The sequence below is a fragment of the Anser cygnoides genome, chromosome 5 (assembly GCF_040182565.1).
Source record: "Anser cygnoides isolate HZ-2024a breed goose chromosome 5, Taihu_goose_T2T_genome, whole genome shotgun sequence".
NCBI classification, from domain to species: Eukaryota; Metazoa; Chordata; class Aves; order Anseriformes; family Anatidae; genus Anser; species Anser cygnoides.
In genome coordinates, this window is record NC_089877.1 from 26805354 (window position 1) to 26828664 (window position 23311).

General features: G+C 33.7%; 1 protein-coding gene across 1 annotated transcript in view; it reads right to left on the reverse strand.

Moving 5' to 3' along the window:
• Positions 1 to 1874: 1874 nt before the first annotated feature.
• The window catches only part of FMN1 (formin 1), a 143621-nt gene continuing 122184 nt past the window's right edge, over positions 1875 to 23311 (reverse strand). The window contains exons 16-17 of the mRNA XM_048058754.2: positions 11859 to 11943; positions 1875 to 10736 (exon numbers count right to left, since the gene is read on the reverse strand). Of these exons, the coding sequence (XP_047914711.2) occupies positions 10692 to 10736; positions 11859 to 11943 (130 nt within the window). The 3' untranslated portion in view covers positions 1875 to 10691. The remainder of the gene's footprint in view (positions 10737 to 11858; positions 11944 to 23311) is intronic.

Sequence of the window (23311 nt, forward strand, 5' to 3'; positions counted from 1 at the left end):
GCATAATTATAAATATGTTTACATATTTATAAACAAAATAAGTTAGGAATAATTGCATGCTTTTATCTACAATTTTAACCCATAGATAAATAGTTGTAACGTCTATGGGTATGAAATGGTGCATCTCTGAAATTACTGAATTGTATAAATCTTATCTGCCTATTAATTAGAAGAAGACAATTCAACAATTACAACATTTTACAATAGTCTACCATAAATTCATTCTGTATTTATGAAATAACACTTTTCAATAACTCTAAAGGTGAAATACACTAACAATGAAATAGTGAAGAATTCTACAGCATAGGGAAAAAAATAAGGTTTATATCTGATGACACCTTTGTATGTTCAGAAGAGTAGCATTTATTTTAAAACTGAAGGATGGGTCCAACTATTTTGAACTTCTATTCAGTTTTGGTGTTATTGCATAGGTTTATTCTTGGAAATTCACTTCAAGACACTAGGCAATAAAAAAATGAGAGAATGAAAGACAGCAAGCGTCTCTCTAAATTGGACTACTTTGGCTTAGCTAATTTTTATTAGGATGATCATTACACACGTGTTTTAACTGTTCAGTGTCTATATAGATAGTTCTAACATGTTTCTCACTGTGGTAATTTAAGCTTCTGTCTTATTTTCCCAATACCCATGTGTCCCTTCTCTTCTACAGGAAGTGGATTGTAAACCATTCTTCATGTTTGGTTAATGCCTAAATCTTGTTGATTATTTCTATCTAGCATCTCCAATTCATTTACATAGCTGAAATCTTTATTCAAGTTCTTGTCCTCTCCAGTCTTAATACAGAGTTTATTCAGTTTTTAAAAACAAAAAAAAAGAACAAAACAAACAAAAAAAATACTGTTTGATCATGTCACTGTAGATTTGTTGAGTATCGCCACTGATTCCCTCTTTTTAACTCAAATAGTTTGTCGTGATTTTCAAGGTCTTTCATAGTATATCTCTGTCTTATTCTCCGTTGACATGATCACTCCAACCTCTGGTAACAACCTTCTAACACACTTATGCTGTTCTCAGAAACATCTAAGAAATCACTTTCTATTTATTTATTTATTTATCTATCTATTTATTTATTTATTTATTTTTGTGATACATGATGCCAAAAACACCTCTTATTTATTTATTTATTATTTTTGTGATACATGATGCCAAACCCACCTCAAATATACCAGTCTTCGGAAAGTTGCCTAGCATCCTGGCAAGGATGCTTCCAGTTTCTGTACTCCCCAAAAGGTCATGAAATTTCTCTATAATTTTATTTATAAATTGAAGCTGTTTCCTATTCTGACTTTAGAGAAATTGGAAAAAAATATCTGTAATGATGTACAGTAAGGTTTTCTAGGCTATCAATCTAGAGTAATACAAGTAACAGTAAAATATAGGTAAAATGATAATGTAATTTACATTTTTTTTCTTAGTTAATGGAACTCAAATATTAGTGTCTGAAGACATGAAGGATACATCCTTTGAGACACTATTTTAATATTATTTTGTGGGCAGCATGCTTTGATTTATTGAAAGTCATTTAAGAGCTTTTCAATATTATGTATCTGGAAATGTGATGAGTTGCCAAAAGTAGCATGAGAACTAAAGGAAATTCACATCCCCAGAAATGTGTGCAAATTGTTTCAGACACAATCCTCCCAAACATTTATTAAAATATCTTCAACAAATTTACATCTGTAAACTACTTATTTTAATGCTTTGCAGATCTCCAAAATACTATGTATCTTTTTAACAAGTGCACTGAATCTGGAATATTAACTGGATCAGTAAAGTAGAGTAAAACCTACAGCATCTCAAGAATATATTTTACACAGAAATTTTAAATACAATTGATAAGACGAACAAAAATAGAGGAGGAAAATATAGTCTTTTATTTACAGACAATGGTTCCTTAAGAATTTAGTTTAAAAATAAATACTCAATTCCATTACAATAACTTTTACAAAGTTAATCATGTGTACATTTTGTTTTTGAGAAAATTAAACTTTCAGTTACATAGTAGAAACACACACACGCATGCGTGTGCACATACACACACACACACATATATGTAATTACAATGTAAAGAGAGGAAAAAAACACCTGAATCTATTTAGCTTATTCTTTTTGGACATTTACATTATATTTACCCAATAACTACTCAAAGGACTTAAATTTCTGAAAAAAATATATTAAACCATACTAATATTCCATTTTTGTAGTACATTTTGTGGTATGAAAAGTGCAACATTGAGCTCACTTCAAATGACAGCAAATATATTACTGCTGAGTGTATGTGTTAACATAAAGGCAAAACTATGATTTTATTAAAGCAAATCACATGCAGACATGAGAGACTAAACCCTGTTATGTCTGTGAAACGTGCTAGGTACACACAGGATATTAATAGCATTGCAAGAGAATTTGCCATTTTGCTATGTCTTCAAAGAGAAGTTAGAGAGCCAAAGAGGCCTGTATTTTGATGTTTTTGAGTCAGATGGAGAGAAGAGAGGGAAGAGTACCAACAACAATAATGTTCAACAGTGCAACTATTCAACTCAAATTGATTGGAAAGGAAAAGAAAAAAATCTCAAAATAACTAAATAGAAGTTGAAAATCATACTATAATCCTACTAAAAACACTTTCTAGAGGCCAACTCTGATTCCTCCCAAAATAATCTTTCTTTATTTTTGCTTCCTGTACATTTGAACATGACTAAGCTTTTAGCTTTGTACTTCAGAAAGTAATAGCTGAGTGGTATTCTGTATGAAATGACAGGTTGTATTTTCAAAATCAAAACATTGAAGTTTAAATCGTCTTTTCAAAGAGACTGGGGCACTTAGAAGCCTAAGACTCACTGAATGATTCCAATGTGTTGAAGTTACTTTTGAAAATTAGATGTGGCCTTTTTATGTTGCCCTGTATGATATTAAAATTTTACTCATTCTGCTCTCACAGTACATATGGTTTGCTTGTAGTTTTCCTGGACAGGGGCAGCTTTTGTTCTATACCTGAAAAACAGTGCCATTATAACAAATATGTATTTTCAAAAAACTGTAAGAGTATATACTGCCAGCCATTAGCTGGGTATTCACAGCTTTGCTGGACTTGTACAAGAAATAGCACTTTTCCCCACTCCCTGTAAACAGTCCTCATCCAATTTCATCTTACATGGAGCATGAGCTTTATCTTCCTTTGCAAGAGATATCAGTGACATTTCAAAACCAGTGCTATACGACAAGAATGCACTTCATTTGATGTATCTTTTCTGAACATGACACCTGAAAATCCTCTCAAGTTTTTCCCTTTTTCAAGCTATATGCAGATGAAACTATGCTGTACATGCTACAGTAGCTAGCAGATTGGACCTGTTGAGCATGCACGTGGATTATTTCACCTGACTAGTACTCAAGGCCCCATAGAAGCTTGTCCAAGACAAGCTGGCTTGATTATCTGATATAAAATCATCTCTGAATTAAAACAAACCAACAAAATCCCAACACTTCAATAGGAAATTCAATGAGGATGGATTTCTTCAAATCAAAATCAAAATCAACTAGGAAGAGTGAGCTTTGTATATTTTTAATGACGTTTTAACCAGCCTCTTTGTTTTCAGGTATGTTACAGAGTCCTTTTATTTGGCCCATTGATAAGTGAGTGAAAATATGTATAAAACATAATGCAAAAGACACTCAGATAGAATTCTCATATCACACATACTTTTGGTCTAAAATAGAGCAAAAGCCTTGGTTACATAATTAAATGCACAAGTTCTGCCTCCTACTCAGAGACAGGCTTTCTTGATGTAAAACAATAAGGAACAGAAATGCATGAAACGTTGTACTGATTGTCTAACCCTTTGAAACTGAAGCTGTTTAGCTGAATTACTAAGGTTCAAATCATGCTCAGCAAAGCTGAGTAAGTCTTTACTGTGGCTTGGAAGCTAAATGACCTCTCTTCACCCAATAGTTGAGTTTTTCTTTGACATTTAGCAACTAGTTTTATAACTATGTGACTTTACTTTTGATAAAACAAGGAGAGTGGGGAATAGGGCAGGAGCTCCTCGGGCCAGTTTGTTGAATTAGAACATTACAGGAAATCTTTAAGGAATGAGATTCATACCTGAACCTTCTAATTTCTTTACAGCTTTCCTAAAACACGCTAGACTGTAACACAAAATGAACAACCGGAATGAAAAGGAATCAGAAGAAGGATTGTTTTCATGCAGAATGGAAAAACAAAACAGAACAACAACACAGTTTTGTTCCTTCACCTTCTTGTCAGATTTGAAAGAAATAGAGAATAGAACTGTGATCTTGCTCTATTTTTTGTATGAAATGGTGTATTTCCACCTAGTCTCGAATAAACTCACACCACAAAAACTTACTCTAAGAAAGTAAAACAAATAAACAAAATAAAACAAACAACAAAAAAACTATAAAAAGAACATGGCTTTTACCCAGTGCATAGTCATTAGCTGCTAATGGAAATATATTCCTTGAACTACAACTGGCTAAGAAATAAGCAGCAGGTGCCATACAATAAATATTTTAATTTGCTGATTATAGATGCTTCAGGCAGCAGGAAATAGAATCACATTTTTTGATTTCCACAGTTATGCAGTTTCTGTAACATGTTATCTCTGAACGGATGCATAGGATGAGCATTTGCCCAGCAACAATGGAATGTATTTACAGCATGCCAAATGAGAAAGTGAAAAATTAGAACTACAAGCTTGATCCTTCTGGGAGAAAGCAAATGGATCATTTGGATTTTTTAACGAGTAATTCACATCACAGAAGATTGACCAAAATTTTGCTGCAGATTCTAAAAATGATTAAAGAAAGACTTTCAAATGGTGAACAGATATTACAGCTCTTCTTCCTTAAAGTCACTGTATCTTAACCTATAAGGATGCTGTATGCCAGAGTCAATATAGTACATGAATCTGAGGCCGTGTCAATACGCTTTAGGACTTTACGTTTATCAAGTACATTACAGTTCATTAGGAATCACAAAAACATCCCACCCTCATCTTCAGGATTATACTGTGCCCCAGCTAACTTGTAACTGCAGTGGAAACAATAGTTATCAATAATGACAAAATCTCGCAGCATCATTTGCCCTAAGCTACAACCACCTGTTTATGATTAAATGAGGTTGAAAACTCAGGTGGTGTGGCTGCTAAATTCTTCTTACCCTTAGGAAAATATGAAGATTCCTGTCAGGGCAATACATGGAAACCTGAAATGCAACTGCCTGTCGGCACCTTGTTAATGGATCTCTCAACAGTTTTAGTCAACCTTTAGTGTAGTCAACCTTTTAGTGGTCACAGCACAGTAAAAGAGTAAGAAAATATACACGATCCTGTTCATATTAAATTATATGAACAATAAAAACAAAAATACAGGCACAGAATTAAATTCATATATGAATATATGAATGTAGCATTTCTGAAAATCCATATAGCCTAATTAAAGAATACATACAAAATTTCTGCTATTTTGGAAGAGTCTGCTAGCCTCTACTTTAATCTGGAAATATAACTATGATCTCTTTCCCCTTTGAAAATGTATACCCCTTGACTGTATTTTCCAGTCCCCCTTCCAGCAGTCCCTGGGGCAATCTTGGCTCAGGGAATTGTACTGCAGTGTAACTCCACAGCAGCTGTGGTTTTAGGAGTTGATGGCCAATGGCAAATATTCCATGCAAACAACCTCATCCTCCATCCTCCAAAAGCTACCAGAACTCCAGTTAGCTGTTGAGGCAGATCCCACCACAGAAAAGAAATCCACATCCCATACAGGAACAGCTTAGGATAATCCTCATGACAAGATTCAAAAAGAGATATTGTTCAGTTCCATGACCCCATAATGTCCTCTACAGATATTTTTAACTGTGGTCCGCAAGAACACTCATATACATAAAATTACTCGTGTATATAAGCACTTACAGTAACAGCTTCTATGAAAAGGCTTTGTATTTCCTCAGTATTAGATTGCTGATTTGAGAATCGTTTCCTGCATTATGTTCTACACCACACTATTTGTGATATTTTAAATTTAAAATCACAACAAAGAGTTGCTTGGCTATGAATATTTTGTCTTTATAGATGACAAAATAAATATTTTTTTATTGGGTCTTTTGACATACTTCTAGATTTTTCTGTTGAGAGAGACTATGTGATCTGGAAAGTCAATGTACATGGGATTCAGCTTAGCACATCTGAGCTGAGTCCAGTAATTTGCATTAGACTACATCAACCTTTCAGAAAGATCGTCCAACCTGATTTGAAAGCATCAGAGAAGAATGGACAAACCACAACTACCTTTGCTAACTTCTTTCTGTGGTTAACTAGGCTCATTACTAACAGTTTGGAATTTACTTCTAATTTTAATATCTCTTCTGTTTTTAATTTTCAGATTTTTTTTTTTGTGATACTTTTCCTTGCTAGCTCAAGGAGCCACTTAGTTCCTAGTATTTTCCCTCTCTGAAGCAACTTATTGACTACAATCAAGTTATCTCTTAACATTCTATCTTCATATTTATATGCAAATATATAGGCTTATCTTCATAAGAGAAAAGCCAAAGAGAACTCTCCAGACAGCAAATCCTGAAACCCATTATCATAAATTAATAAAGTCTAAAGGAGTTTAAAGTGAATAAATAATGAGTGAGATCCATAACAAAATTAAACAAGATCCAGACAAGGCCATGAATAAGCAAAAACTAGATGGATATGATTTTCTGACACTTTAATATTAGCCTGGTGCCTAAACACAGATTATGGAGCTGGATTTTCAAAATCACATCAGTGCTGTAATGAGATACATATTTCTTACTTGTTGGGGTGTTTCAGAAATTTCACACCCACACAAGATTAAGGCATCATATCAATATAAATACAGTCTTCCACTGCCTCATATTCATCAGGTAGGAAAGATGTTTAGATCAGAGAAAGAAACTGCTATTTTTTACTAGAATATCAGGGCAGTAAGAATCCTGTGCCTCATATGGAAAACAGAATATTTTGTTCATGTTCTATGTAGAAAACAATTAGACTGGTCAGGGATACCCTGGCTGTTGGAGGAATATCCTCAGCAAGTCAGAAAGTTTGAAATCCTGTATAAGCTCCACCCTTCCTAGAACTGCTGATGCTCAATTATTTTTCTCTCTGCTTTCTGAATATTCCAACCACTGGACTTGCATTTTCCGTATGTACAGAAACTGAAGAACACAGTTTCTGTTTTGTTGAAAAAATGTCTAAGTTAAATACACAAGTATATATATTATTCAAGCTATACACTTACAACCTTAAAATAAAGCACATGGTAAAATACATATGAGTCATGGCAAAACATCTGGGTAGTTCTCATAGATTAATAAAAACACCATGAAAATATAATTTATACTGTAAAAATATCTCAAAGGTGCTAAAAATTCTTTCATTTTACTACCAATAAGTAGTAACATTGTAAATACATTAAACAGCACTTCACAAATTAGAGATTTACTCACCTAAATTGAGTTCTTAATTAGTAAATTAATTCATTAGTAAATTAATTCATTAGCAAACTAATAATCCAGTTTATAAGATAGCAATGTATACATACCATTTTTTGTGTAAAAAGCACCTACTGAGCAACATGGGTTTTAATAGTGTTTTGCTTAACAGACTGTAAGAAGCTTGGCAACAATAGGACAGTAAACAAACAAAGCAAAACAAAAATTCTCAAGACAGATCTACTTTGTGGTCACAGAAGCAAATTCCGTGTTGTGTAGAGGTATTTTAAATTAACTAGCTTGGAAAATGGTAACTGCCTTGCTACAGTTGGTTGGCTTAATTTAGTCCATTCTTTACTTTTACTTCCTTGACAACAATGTAGACATTTACCAGAGACTTTTGTTCCCTTCTGTCTTTTTATTTTCTTTCTTTTCCCTTTCTGTACTCCTTTTCTTCACCCCTCAAATTAGAAAGATCCAGTTAAAGTCAGGCACCAAACTAAATTTAAACTTAAAACATAACTTTTGATGACACTTGGTGACCTCAAGATGAATGCTGGTTGATGCCTATTTGTTACATCTGTAGCACCTAGGCATTTCATAATTTAACAGTTTACACAGTATGTAATATCTGTTAATATCTCTTCTTTAATTCAAGTTTAGTTAAGGTCAGCAAGAATACCATTAGTCACGGTTTGATGACACCTCTGGGTACCTGTAGGGGTGTCAGTGTGAAATTTAGCTGATTAATTCCATCCGAGAATCTTAAAGTCTTGAGTAAGAGAATGAGACAAATGCTCTAGATGCACTTTTTTTCTACTTCACTTAAAAACAGTATAACTACTAGTAGACAATTTAAGTCACAGGTGAAATTGTAAGCTAAACCTCCATCTTGAGAGAAAGGTTGCAACAACTAGAGATATGGAAGAAATAATGCCTCTGTGCTACATAAGTTTTGAAGACTTCTGAAAAATAGCCTAAATTCTTAAAACTTTGGCTAGTTAATAATCTGAAAAAAAAATTATAAATCTGATCAAGGAATGCTTTACATCAAAAATTTTAATTTTAACCCCTTTTTATATACATTTTTCAACATTTCAAAATGAAAAGTCAGTCTGAACTGAAAAATGAAACTTCACATATAGAAATTTTGAAACAGGCTATTTCAATAATTTAAAAACTTCTTGCCATAATATATTTTAATGAGAATTTTCAAGATCAATTCTTTTTCACAAACATTGCTACTTTTGTTGATTAGTATTCCAAATAAAACATTTCATTGAAAAATTCCCAATTAATTCAAATTGCAATATACACTATCTTCGTGATAGAAAACCATATCAAAATTCAACAGTTGTTTGCTTAAAGACTCATCAGAATTGCCTTGCTTGCTCTTGTTCTTTGGTTGTTATAAGCATTATTGCTCCTGTTATTTATCACTGATAATATTGGAAATAAATGTAGTTTATCTATTTGGTGTAAGACAGAAAACTTGGAATGATAGAACCAAACAAATCTTTGTAATTTATTTTTCTGCAATGGAAATAGTGGAACTAAAACTTAGTTATTTTTGTTGGTCTATTATTGACTGTTTTCATAAGAATTATGCTTACGTTTCTCAAGTATATCCATAGCAGCTAGATACTCCAAAACATACTGGGCAATCTTGATTCCCTTATTTTTATGTATGCAAGAATGAGAGAGAGACTCATTTAAGAAACCTGTAATATATGAAATCTTCAAGCTACATTCACCAACAACTGAGCAACAAGTGTTCATTTCTATTGATGAAGTTGTCTCACATGTATCCTTTCTGTTTACTAAGTGAAAGGACTAATGCCTTGCCCACAGTGTCTTTTGTACTTGGTTCTTTACCTAATTTATCTTCCTATCCAATTTCAGATACCATTATCATAAAGAAGGGGATTTCTCTCTTATGGACAGAAGAAGCATATTCTCTCCATTTTTTCTTCATATTTATAGGCCATTATCATGCTTGTATTTAACTGTCAATTTTCTGTTTTATGTTAAATTAACTTCTGCTTCAAGATCTTTACTTCTAAGAGTCTGAATCCTTAAAATGCAGTCAGAATCTTCAAGCAACAGTGGATGTTCGGTGGATTTTTTTTCAGGCTCTGTTACTTCACAGGCAATTATGACAATGTTACAGGATGACAGCAAACTCTTATTTCTTCCTCAAGTTTTACTTTTAAAATTATTATATATATATATATTCTGGATACATTCTTCACATAAATATAGCAGGACAAGACCAGGCTGCAAAATATATGTTAGAGAGAATTATTAATTTTTTAACAGAAAGCTTTCAATAGATTTGAAAGCCAGAGATTAAATGGCAAGTGTATAACTTCATGGAGACACACTGTTATATTTTAGCTCAATGAATAATAAAGACATCATTTTATGGAACTGGTAGTTTCAATACATGCTGAAATAAAAATATATTTCTTAATCGTTTTTCTTTTGGAGCTCAGAATTTAGGAAATGTTAAATTGAAACCATAAAAATAATGAATCAGTTATGCCATTGATCATACAGCTAAAGAATTTGAAGCTATTCCTTTTAATGTGCAAAATATTGCTTTCATTTCAATGTGTGGCATAAGCTGAGGCTTCTATAAAAATATTTATAGTAAAATACAGAATAAATCTATAACTATATTTAATCAATTTTAGAAAGGTGCATCCAATACTCAAGACACTGTAAAATTACTTACTGCTGAAGTAAACAAAAAAATATTATGTAATAGTCCTTTGTGAGCTGAATGGCATATTCACTCTAATCTACACAAAGCCCTGTAAATAACCTACAGGTTGTTAGTCATTACTTAACCCAGCATCCAAAATTCTCATTTTAGCTTTTCCATATTATTGCATTACATATAGAGTACTTTAAATAACCATTAACAACCAGATGCATTTTAAGCAATGTGAGGAAGAATTACAGAAAATCATTCTGAATTCCCAAGTAAAAAACACCTTAGAACTCCTTCCTCTGAAAGTACAAACTCCTTTGAAGGAACTGAAAAATCTTTAGTGGATTGTCTTGGAACAGATCAGCAAAGCAGAATTCAATAGCTAACATAAGGTGCTCCCTGGGCCACGGGTGTAGTAAAGCATCATGAAAAGTATTAAGACACGCTATCATTTTCATCTTTCTTCTCTCAGTTGGCAGTCACGTTGGCTTCCTTCTGACGTAGTCTTTCTTTCTGTTGTTAAAAAAAAGTGCTTTATTATCATTCTTTCCTCTAATTTTCCATCTTCTCTCAAGTTGCCATAAGCATTTAGTCTAGAATACTAAGAAGTACTGAATGAGTCACAGCAGATTAGAGTTTTCCTTAATTCAAAAAAAACCACAAAAAAAACCCCTCCTGGAACACTCAAGGGAGGCTCTCAACCACTGCATTACTTACTGTAGGGAAACTAAGCTTGCTTTAGCTACTCAGTTGTCAAATACCGTGTGCCTTTAAAAATACCCCGACTAACCAGCATCTCTGTGAAGACTAGTGCAGCTAGAGAAAACTAGATACATTTCTACTGTGACTCTTAACACCTTTTGTCCAGAACGGTTTCTGCTGACATAAAGACTCTAATTTAGCATTAGGCAGATTGTGTTGTCTAATGACCTCTTCGTCTTCCCAACAAAGTTTAGTCAATCATACCTCTGCCGCCTGTCCTGCAATTGATATGCTGTGTTGGGAATGGAAATAATATACCGATTCCTTCATGAACATTTCCTTCCCTTAATCTCTCGCATCCCATAGTTTAAGAAATGTGACTCTAACATCTTTGCCTTGCATAAAGATAAAAAACATTTTTATCTACAGTGTCAATTATTAGTCCTCTTTTTGTGACCTATGAAAAAAACTGGGAAACAGTAAGGAACAAAATGGGGATTCAATCCCTTCTACCATATTCAACAGAGCAAACAACATTTTGTAAGGTTTTGAAGAAAAGAAGACACTTGCCCATTGGGCAAATATATACAGTGAGCCCCAATGCATTACATAGCATGAAAGAAAATACAAGAGACTTTAGTGGCAGAGGGGAAATAACCAGAAAAGCAGCGCTCATTGTATTTTGTTATCTCAAACAGCAGAACCATGCTTAGGCACATCTAAACCATGCTTTAATTTTAATTATTGTAGGGCATTACTGTAGGGCATAAGCCTAAAGACTTTTCTTTGGGAAGACTAACAACTTGCTATGCTTAAACTGTCAAAGCATACTATATCACACTTCAACAAGAACAAAAACCCACCATCATCCTGAATGACAAGAACAGTGTCACAAAAAACATTCTGAATGTCATGCTGAGAAACACATCATACCAGGCTAGCTGTAGGATTGATTTTCTTTGTTTCAACTTTCTTCTCTGCAGTCAACTTGCTTACTGATTGCTGAGCCACTTTAATTCTGAAACAAGATATGTACAAAAGACATCGTTAGGTTCAAAGAAATTAAAACTGCTCTAAGTCTGCTTGTTATATACTTTATGTGCAAGAACCATCACCACCAACCTTTTTAGGCACATTAGCCAAACAAAGTTCTAATTACTACTCAAAGGCACTTTGTAAAGTACCAAAAAGTAGAACAGAGTACATTCTCAACTGAAGAGAAAATCAAAAGCACAGTTTGTCTGCATTGCTCACTGAAAACCCCACTAGGCAAACAACTTCTCCCTTCTTGCAGGATCTGGGTTTTATGGAATATCTTTCTCACTAAGACAGCTGCAGTATGAAGGCAAGATACTCCTATGAAAAAAACAAACCACAAGCTAGCTGGCTAGATCTTTTGTATATATAGTATATACCATTTTAGTGGGCCATTTGCCAGGCTACACATTTTATTTCCTTTGAAAACCTTGAAGTGAAAGCATCTGCCAGTTTTTTCCTTAATGTTTTCCCTGTTGCTTTACATGGAATTGCCTGGCCAGTCTCACTGATGTGGCGATAGGAGCAGAGGCAATTTAGAAGAGGTTCTTGCCTATGGATAGTTAAGGCAGTCTTGTGTACAGCTACAGACCGGTCTGCTAAATGCACTACTGAGATCAGGGGAAAGAGGATCACATCTGATTCCATTATTTCTATTCTTGCCTTTTTCTCTCAGGATCTTGCAGACCCTAAATCCTTTGTTTCTGCTGGGATTAAATGAGAAGAACCCAATCAGAAGTTTTATCAAGAGAAAAAGGAGAAACAGAAACGGACAAAACAAGTCATTTTTTTTAACAAAAGCGGACTTCATTCTCCTCTTACAGAAAGGAAAGGGCAGGGGAAGTTATGTGCTAAACAGTGATAAAAAGGAAAGAAAATTCCTTGGACTCCTGAGACAGGATCTGGCCAGCTATCAGTGCCTTTAAAATGCTGATGTTCTAGACACCTACTTTACAATTCTATACACAAAATGTAGAGGGAAAGAAGTTGCAAGTCAGTTTTTACAAGCAAGAACTCAGCAACCCAGTTTTCACTACTGCACACAAAATCAGTCTTTTACTATAAACAACACATTTCTTGGCACTCTGGAAGTGAAAAATTGTATTTTCTACTCCTATTTTTTTTCCACTAGTAGAAATAATTGTTATGGCCAGTCAAAAAGTATTTAAAATACCATGTCCAGTTCAAGCTACTTTTGACACGCTCAATTTTTGAGGAATTTTGGAACAAAAGCAAAAAGGAAAGTGGATTATAGCTGCAATTACTGATACGTATTTCCTTGCTGTAACACTAGCAGCAAAACAGATTCTGGACATCTTTTTAAAAATACAGAACGTATTCATAAGTTCCTCATTGTGTTTATCAAAGTTCAATGTTGGAAACTAACATTCCTTGTCTGAGGTATGCATTTTAGAAGCTTCTCCTGGGTAGTTATTGGTGTTGTCTCACTTTTCAGTGCTTAAGAACAGCAGGAAACAGTTACACTACCTTTAAGTGATCTTATTTCCAACCCTGTTTAGCTACAACATTGATTCAAGCTGTAAGCACACCCTCAAATACGCCAATATGAAATTACTATTCTGTACATTTTTAAACATATCTGCACTCTTTTTAGAACGTAATTAGTTTTCTCTGTTTCCACAAGTAAACAACTAAGCTGCAACATACCATTCCATCTTTTTACAGTTTTTCGTTAATCACTACAGTTTGCTCCTTTATGATAGATGACAGTGGCCACTGGACAGCATGCCATTCCTCACAGCTAAAAAGTTTATGCAAAGATGATAATGCATTTCAAGTGACAGTATTCAGGTTTAGCACAATCATATGGACGGATCAATTTCTAAACTCTTCCCTATTTCCACCACATTTTTATTTTCTATCACATTCTCTTCAGTCCTAGGAGTGTTTTCTGAATAATTTTTAAATGTTTAGTGTCTACATTTTCATCTGAAGGGAGAATTCTAGGGATTATAAACTTTTGGACTTGAAAAGAAAATTATGCTCATCACTGATTTAGGCGGAGCTCTGTGTATTTTATTCCATACTTGCACCACTGCCAGGAAACCTGGAATTTTTTAAATAGAATGAATAGTTTGGAATACAGAATAAAAATAAACCAGCTCACTAACATGATTTGAATCATGTGATATTTGGCTCATAAAAATGACAGACATTATATATTACTCTTTGGTCTCCTAGGGAGTAAAGAAATCGCTTTGTTAACATATGACTAATAAGATTAGTAGGCATTCTCGGAAACGTAAGTGCATAATTTAAGATGAATGTAATTCTTTGGGATTTTAAAAGTAAAATAGTTCGGTTTTAATAAAACAGTTAGCTCAGTAATTACATCAGTGAAACACCACAATGTAAAGGTGTCTAATAAATAAAAATGATTCTTTGTTACACATGGGTAGGATACTAGGACTGGCTATTGTGTCTGGAAGCACTGTCCTTGAAATGAGAAAAATGAAATGGTATGAAAACCATCCAAATTCAAAATCATCAATTTGTTTAGTGGCAGAAGTCTAATCTTTGTATTCCTTGCCCTTGTTTCACTTTCATGAAAAAACTTTAGAAACGAACATGTAACTTACAAACACACAATATCCTTTATCCTCATCTAAAAATGAATGTGTGCATTATATTTGTCTGACACTGTTACTGAAACAGGTAAGTAAAAATAAACAAATCACTTAAAAAACAATTATCTAGTGACTAGACAATTTTTGCTAATAAGACTTTGGTATGCCTCTTTGCTGTTCACTCTTTTTTTTTTTTGTACTACCTTTCCCTAGCACAAATAAAAATAATTACGTTTGTATAAAACATATAATAGTATAACTTTATTAGAAAAACTTTTCATTTTTTTTTCAGATTATACTTTCAGAAATATATTAAAATCAAAAGTAAAATTAGAGATAAGGTACAGAAAGAACTACATATAAAGTACAATTGAAAGGATAGAACTAAACTACCAATTATTTTCTGATGTTGTCTTAGACACACATATTATGTCATTAGTCAATGTGCAAACATACCACACAATATGCTACTATTTTCAGTTACTATTATAAAGTTGTTCAAGGTAGTAGACATAGCTTATGAGAATTTATATAGATGTTAATTGTTTAACTTCTTACAAAAATATAACTTCCTCATCTACTTTTAATTCTTCAGCAACTACTTGTTCAAAGTTTAAGTAAAACAAAAGCTAAGTGACAAAGTCAAAATGTAAGTTAAATAAATATTCTGTTAAATTTCCCTTCTTACTTGTAACTGCAGTTATATTAGATGATAATGAAGGCAACCAATTTTAACATTGTATACTTTATAGAAATTTGATGAAAAAGAAATTTTTTAAAAATAGAAGGAATGCCTTGAAGTCTTGTGTTAAATACAAGGGCCAACAAAACGTCTTAAGACTTTCAAAAACATTACTGAAACATTTACTACAGACGTACTGTACTAAGTAGTTTCTTAGTGAAAATGAGTGAGGTTTACAAAATATGGACTTAAAATGGTTACTCACTTTATGCTACTTGAGTTCATTTGTTACTTACGTGTTACTTGAAACACCACACAGAAGTTGGGAGAACATGCAGAATTTTACATAGTAAAAGGGCTCCCTAGGGAGGTCGGGAAATCAGTAAGGTAGTACAATAACCAGCAGGAAAGACAACAGGTACTGATACATTCTCTAGATTTAGGAAAGTTCAGTTAATATACATAATTAGTCTGACAAGAGTCTCCTCAAGAGCCTTGAGAAACAGGAGCAGAATCTAGCTCTGAAACAGAGCTTCACAATTTTCAACGTGCAGGCATAGGCTGAAAAACATGAACCAAACATTGCACCAACCACTATATATCCCTTTCTTCTGAATTTTTGTTGTGTGAATTAATGTGCATAGGAGCAGCTCACATGAACAGAGCCATGACCACGAGGGAGAGTCTGGAGACGTGCAAAGGAACAGACTCAACAAAATTATATTTTTTTTCCTGTATCAGTATTAAATAGCATAGGAAGACACATTAGCTTGTGTAAAGACTAGCTTGTCTTTACAGAAAACAGATGAAGATTTACTTCTGTCAGGGTCACCTCAGTGGAGACCTGCTTTTTTAATGCATGTTTTATAATCTTCTCAAATAGAGTAGGCAATAAAATCATAGATATTCCTCACACATTGTGTTTTGGGCAGAATGAATCAGTGAATGACATAATCTAGGTCTACTTACCATTCCAAGACATTAAACACTAATAGCTTTTGGTGTTTCAGTGTGTTGCAGAGAAGAAAAGATAAGAATTAAAGAATGTGAGTCAATTCAGCTTTAAAATCTGATCAGCTGCAATATGGATGCATTCAAAAGAAACACTGCTCTCATTCAAGAGTGAGCAAAGGAGGTCAATATACCCTAATGAACAGAGAATATGTGGTGTCAACTGTAATACTGAGCAGGATGGCACAGTACCACACAATATGGAAAACAAAACTGAATGAAGTGATCAAAACGTAATAAAAACATATATATATATATTTAAATGTATTTTATAACTGGGAACATAGTAAACTTATACATAAGCTTGTATTTATAAAATATCTCCCTCATAAGCTCATGAAAGTAGTTTTCCTCCTCACAGGCAAAAATATGATCAAACTTAGATCAATAGGATCTAAGCAGATAAACTCTTGTCTTCTTCACTTGTGCTTCTCATTGAGTCAGAGAGCAGAAGGTGTGAGCTGGCCCATTCTGTGCTCCAAAGCCCGCAGTCGGGATACATAAAATCCCTTCTAAGCAAGCCAATTGCTACTCAGGTATGTTCAACCCTTACTGGTGTGTAAAGACAGACAAAATTATCTGGTTCTCTCTCAACTCCTGATATTCTGGAATAATCCATTCTCTTTGGTGCTATAGCTCCTTCCCTGCAGCTGGTGGATTATGTGGATAGCTGAGGGTTATGAAATAGCTTGGAATGATCACTCCACTTGAGCTTTCCATGACATAAAGTTCAAACTTCTCCCATAAGACTGTGTTGGCACAGGAATTGTTGTGCAATTCAAATCTTCTGATATGGGTGGAGATGAACAAGCAGGGGCAGCTATGGTCAACATCAAGTGTTCAACCTAGAGCCAAGCTGCATACCCACCTCAAATCCTTAAACACAGCTAAACAGTGACTCCCTCTGAGAGACTAAGAAATACCCCCATAGCTCAACTACCTTTCATGTGTTACATGCCTTACTGCTCTCAGTCATACGATAATTTCTGTATGTAGACCATAAACTAACCCTTAAGTAACAGCACAGCTTCCTGAAAACACTGTAAGCCCATAAAACATGGCAGCCTACACTTCAGTCTTAAAATTTTAGAAGACAGATGCCTGTATATTACTTGGCCTGGCAGATTATTTGACGGAGTCCTCGCTTAGCTTCACAATCAGGAGCCTTCTAACAGACTTTGAAGTTTGAACACTCCACTTCTATTATTGTGTTGTACAATACAATTGGCTACTCAAGCTTTCAGTCAAGCCTTCTGAAAAGAACTTAATCATTATTGATCAAATCTTTAAACTGTATTTAGAATAAATGTTCATTAACTAATTTAGCACATACATAGCAAAATCTATGTTCTCAGTGGAATTTGACTCCAAAACCTCAAATTGCTAACATACTTGGTTTGCTTCTAGTTTTTCTGGATCTACTGTCAATATTTTGATTATCTGTTTACAGGTGAGAAATTTCAGCTCTGTAATCACAAGAAAAAAAAAATCTAATTCTATGCCTTTATGAAAGCTGGTGCTAAAGAAAAAGGAAACAATAGGGCAAAAAAGGTTTAAACAGGTCAGATTAAAAATATGCTTCAGTCCATTTGAGCTGCGTACTAGTAAATACCTAGGAGCATGTAAGGACAGCCAAAGCATTCAGTGATAATCCCCAGAATACTTTCGCAGCTGGAAACTCTTTTCACATTTAACGGTCCTTCATAGATTTTTCTAATATGAATTTGTAGTGTCACCATTCAGAAGCAATGCAAACTTTTGACACCTGGGACATCTGGTGGCAATGTGTTCAACAGATTAAGTATGCCTACTGTAAAGATGCATCATTGCATTTGGGTTGCACCAGTCACTTGCCAGTTTCATTTGATGCTTTTCAACTGTAGTATTAGATGAGGTATGTAATGACTATTTCCCATTTGCCCTTCATGCCTGTACAGTTGTCTATTGTATCCTTTTCATTAGGTTCTTTTCCAAGCCTATAAATCCCCCTTTATTTAAACAGTTCCTTATGCAGAAGCTATTCTGTACCTGATCATCTTACTCTTCTCTCACCATATCCTGCTGGAAAGGAAGGGAGCAGAACTACACATAGATAACTGTAGATTTATATAATGATTCAGTAATGTTTTCCGTTTTGTTGTACGTTTGTTCCCTAATAACACTTAAAAAGAAAACACTGCTTTTCTTTCCAAGAGCAAGAGCCTTAAGGCAGCACCTTGCCAGATCTGCTTTATGGAAACTAGCCATTTTTGTTTTGCCACACAGGCCTGTAAATCATAATTGTCTCCTTGATTTGTCCTATAGCTATACTTCAACCTCAGAAGTATGTAAAAACTTTTTTTTCTCTGTCTGCATTGCTAAACAATTTGGTACAACTTTTTATTAATTCATGTTGCAATTCATCAGCTACTTCAACTCTGCCTTTCTCATATAGAAAAAAGGCTACATTGGCCACCTAATTTCTACTCAAAATGCTTATAGAATGTAGCCATGAAGAATACCACTTTTTTCTTTTTTCTTCACTCAACCAGATAAGCAGATTTTATGATAGCTGGATGATGCCCTTTTTTGCAGTTGGACTAATGCTCAGTACAGTGTGTTCTGCCATAGTACATTTTGATCAAAACAGCTGCAAATCTGGATTCTCACATTTTTTTATTCATTGTCTTAGGTGACAGACACAAGACAATCAATAGACAAAGGTTTTGAGGGAGCGAAAACTGGCAAAAGAAAAGGATAGAGAAAGAATATGACTACCCTGGTACTGAGGGGAGACTGCTTAGCATTTCTCCCTTTGAAATAAGAACACAGAGAGGTGTCCCAGACTTCACCACTGCTCAGAAATATTTAACCTATCACCTCCAACTCAGTAGGCCAGATTCCAAAACTACTGTGAAATATATATGGCATGAATGCTATTGCACTACAGTGATTATATAATGTGTAAGCATCAACAAAATATATGAATGAAAGATTTATACTGTTTAGAGGTTCCAGACAGGATGTTACCATCTGTGAGATACTATAGGTTACACTGAAGCAACACATTATTGAAAACAACAGGTTTAATTACTTTCCCACCAAAAGCACATTAATATGTGCATGATATTTAGACCTGTAATAATATGCAGACCTGTATAAGCATTAGTACCAAAATCACTTTGGTTCATGCAGCCACAGCCTCTAATGCCAGCATTTTCAATCAGGTTCTAGCTGCCATCTTCAGATACACGGCAAACCTTTATTGCTTAATTTTGGCTCTGGTGCCTTAGAGTTTTTGGTATTTTTCAAGTTTTTATTTGTTTTTCTAAAGAATAACAACTTGATTTTGTAAGTCATGCACACATTCTTTATCAAGTAGTTACCTTATATTTGTAATGTCATTGGAATTTCATCTGGCTTATGCATTTTCTTATTCCAAGTACCTGTATAATGTTTTATGCTTTTCATTATTATGCTTATAATGCTATATGCTATAATATTATGCTTTTCATTAATTTCCCCATTCCATGTCATCGAGTTGTGCGCATGTGCAGAGAATCATGATAGGTACTATGATAAGATAGGAAGATTATGATTATAATATGCTAGAAGTGTTGGCACTACAACTGTATAACACAGCCTTATGTAAAATTTCCCCATTTCTAGAAGACACAGTTACGGGAATTCACTTTTAAAATCAAGTTATAAAGTAAATCTGGTCATCTAAAAGTTGTATAACATCTTGAACCAAAGATTATTTTTCCTCCTTGGTCACTGTAATATTGAAAATGAAAATACAATTCACTAGTTCCTCTGTGGCAAGTGTTTCTGTCAAATTTCAGTCATTTCTAAGGTGCAAAATAGCCTCATAGATTAGCTTACTTGATGGTTAAAGATTCTAAATATTTTGTTGGCCAGCATTTTTATGAGCTTTTGCAATTCACAGGGTATCTCTTATGATCATGTAGTGTTACAAACAAGAACTCCCCAAGCTTACTCTCTTCATGTTCAGAAACAGTGAGCAACCAATACAACTCATTCTGTATTTAGTAAATTAACATCAGAAAAGAAAGAAGTAGAAAAGTATAGCCAACTCCAATTTACTATAATAAACAAATATTTACTGGGCACTGTTCAGTGTCTTTCTTACTGTTCAGACGTTTTCCTCTTTAATATTAGCAACTTACACTGCTACATTCAGACCTTCTGCTTTTTGAACCTGTTACTGCTTTTGTGCCAAAAAAGTCACTATAGCTTTTTTCATAAGATTAAGCTGAGACCATCGACATGCTTTGTGACAGAGATAAATTTCAAGAACAAAAAAGGTGTTAAAAAGGGACTTTTCATAAATAGGACTTGCCCTATTTTTAAAATGTAGCATGTATTTCTGTTCATTAAATAATGATAATGTCTTCTCCAGCCATCGAGACAAACTTTGGTTCTCTTTTTTCTTTTCTGATTTCTGTTCCTGAGCTATGAAATTTGTATATATGTTCTATCTAAAAGAAATGGCTTAATCCAGTATGGCAACTATGCTGTAATCTTACCTTTGTGTAAGATATATGGTATGTACAGTGTAAGCAGTGAGAAAAATTAACAGCAATAATTCCTTTCATATATAGGTATTTCATATGTAAAGCATAAACACAATGATAATCCTTGTCACACTTATTCTGCAAAACGTGCAATCACATTTTGTGATTACAATAGTCACTGCAAACTACTTCGTATTTTTTCTATATTTATACTTTTTCTCTACATTCAGACTTGTCTAGAATATTCTCTTGAAATATACTTTAGCAGATCTTGAATGCTTTAATAGATTTATGGGTAGGCATTCACATCAATTAAATGTATTCAAGTTGTTATTTATACACACTTGTTTTGATTCTGAATGCACAGACATACCTACTGAAAATAAAATTAATAGTCTAAAAAAAGGAAGTGAGACTGGAATTATATGCAATCCACCATGGTATAAGTGCACTGTTGCCAGAAAAATATACCTTCATTTTAGTCTTCAATTTGGTTAGCATCTCAAAACTTCATAAACAGAAGAAAGCAAAAAACTTGATGTACCTGGACGCACACATACACTAAATTTAAAGGTTCTTTCATTTCCTTTCAAATTTTCTTCATTTTATCTCTACAGTCATTTATTTATTGTATCTATCTAAGTTTGTTAGCTATCTGTAATTCTGTCTTGCTTTTCTAAATGGTGTGCAAATTTTGTCCAGGAAAGCGACAATGATTCAACTATATCTTACAGGCAGCTAATTTATTTTCATGGTAGGTTAAGTGCGGGGCAGCTCAGTTAAAGTGTTTCCCTTACTTTACAAAAAAGCCTCATAGAAATCTAATTAGATTTCTACAGTTGTGTTACATTTAGGAGCCAAGTAGATTTTAGACAAAACAGGCTCTTGCAGCTGAGGTTGTCATTTTCTTAAAGGTGGTATCCTTTTTTCATGAAATTCAGATATTTTAAAGCTTCTGTTATGCAACCCAAAGTAGCTTGTTTTCAGCATAAAATTTTAATTTTGGAATATATCTTTTGATTTAGTTTCACTACTATGAATTTTAAGCTTATACATTTTTAATGATAGATTTGGTATGGCATAATGGTACATACTATAATTAATGTTTCAATTTTCTGAGCTGTATTTAATGAGAGAGAAATTAAAACCCAATATTAATATTAACATAACCCTATAAATATAAGCAATGAAATCCATATTTAGGTATCTACATGCCTAGTCTAATTCAGATCCATTTTATGCTTCTGCAGCTCATCCTGAAATTTGAAAGGTAAGGTAATTGTAAAAGTATTTACATAAGGATGTCAATGCTTCAGTTTCAGAACCCAAGATTGAAAATATTGACTTCTACTATCAATTTTTCCTCTTTAAAATTTCCTTCACAACAAAATAATTGGTTGAAGATGAGCAGTTTTTTTTAATTACAATCTCTAAAAATGCAAAACAAACAGTGAATCCAATTAATTAGCCAGTTAAGGAAGACAGCTGTCCATTCCTGTCATACTAAGGTTTTTAGTTACCAGTGTGCACAATGACTCTTAGCTTTCTTTCAAAATTTCTTGGACAGCAGTTCATCAACTGTTAGTCTCGTACTTCATAAAACAGAAACCTAAAAAGGTCATGACTTCACAGGACATTTTCAAATGATTAAGATAGTTTTCCCATCACTCTAATTTACTGATTTCATGAGGTTCTTCTTTTCAATAGTACATTACAAAGCAATTTAGGATAATGAAAACAGCTCTTCTGCCATTCTAATTTACTTATTACACAAGGCTCCTCATTTCAGCAGCACATCGTCTCGATGAATCACCCAGATTCTGAGTGTAAAGGACAATGCATTGTTCTTTCGACACCAATGAAACTTTACAAAAATAATTTGAAGTGAACTCTGAAAAAAGTCTGTATAATCCAGAAAGTATCACTACTTTGAAGAAATATACTAACTGGCATTCTGCATTCTACTGATACTGATTTACATTTATGAATAGGACTAAGGGTATATATTAAAGGAACTGATGAAATATTAGTTACATTTTGACTTTTACATTTTATTTAAATTGTTATTAAACAACAAGAAGTTCTCACCTCACCCCAGTAGGAAAGCACAGAAAATAGTAGTTTACTTAGAAACAAAGATCTCTTGAATATTGTTTTAAGAAACTGAGTTTTGTTACGATTTCCAATATAGCACTAAAACATTTACAAGGGACTTTAGATCAATTTCACTGAAGGGATCACTGTATCCCACCATCAAGGTGCTAACTACAGAAAAAACAATGGATGTATGATCTGGACTTTTTTTTTCTTGGATGTTAATTTGTATCTATGGATACAACTATTTACGATGAACTATTTATGGAACAAAAATAAGTAATGAATAAGGGAAAAGTATATCCCTGAGATGATCCTTAAGCATGATTATAGTTATCTGCTCAGTGACTACTTATTTTGCATGGTTTCTAATGTGTAAATCAAACTTGTGTATTGAACTAGAAACAAAGGAATAAAGGATTCTCCGTAAATGTTCACAGTTGGCAGTTTCTAAAACCA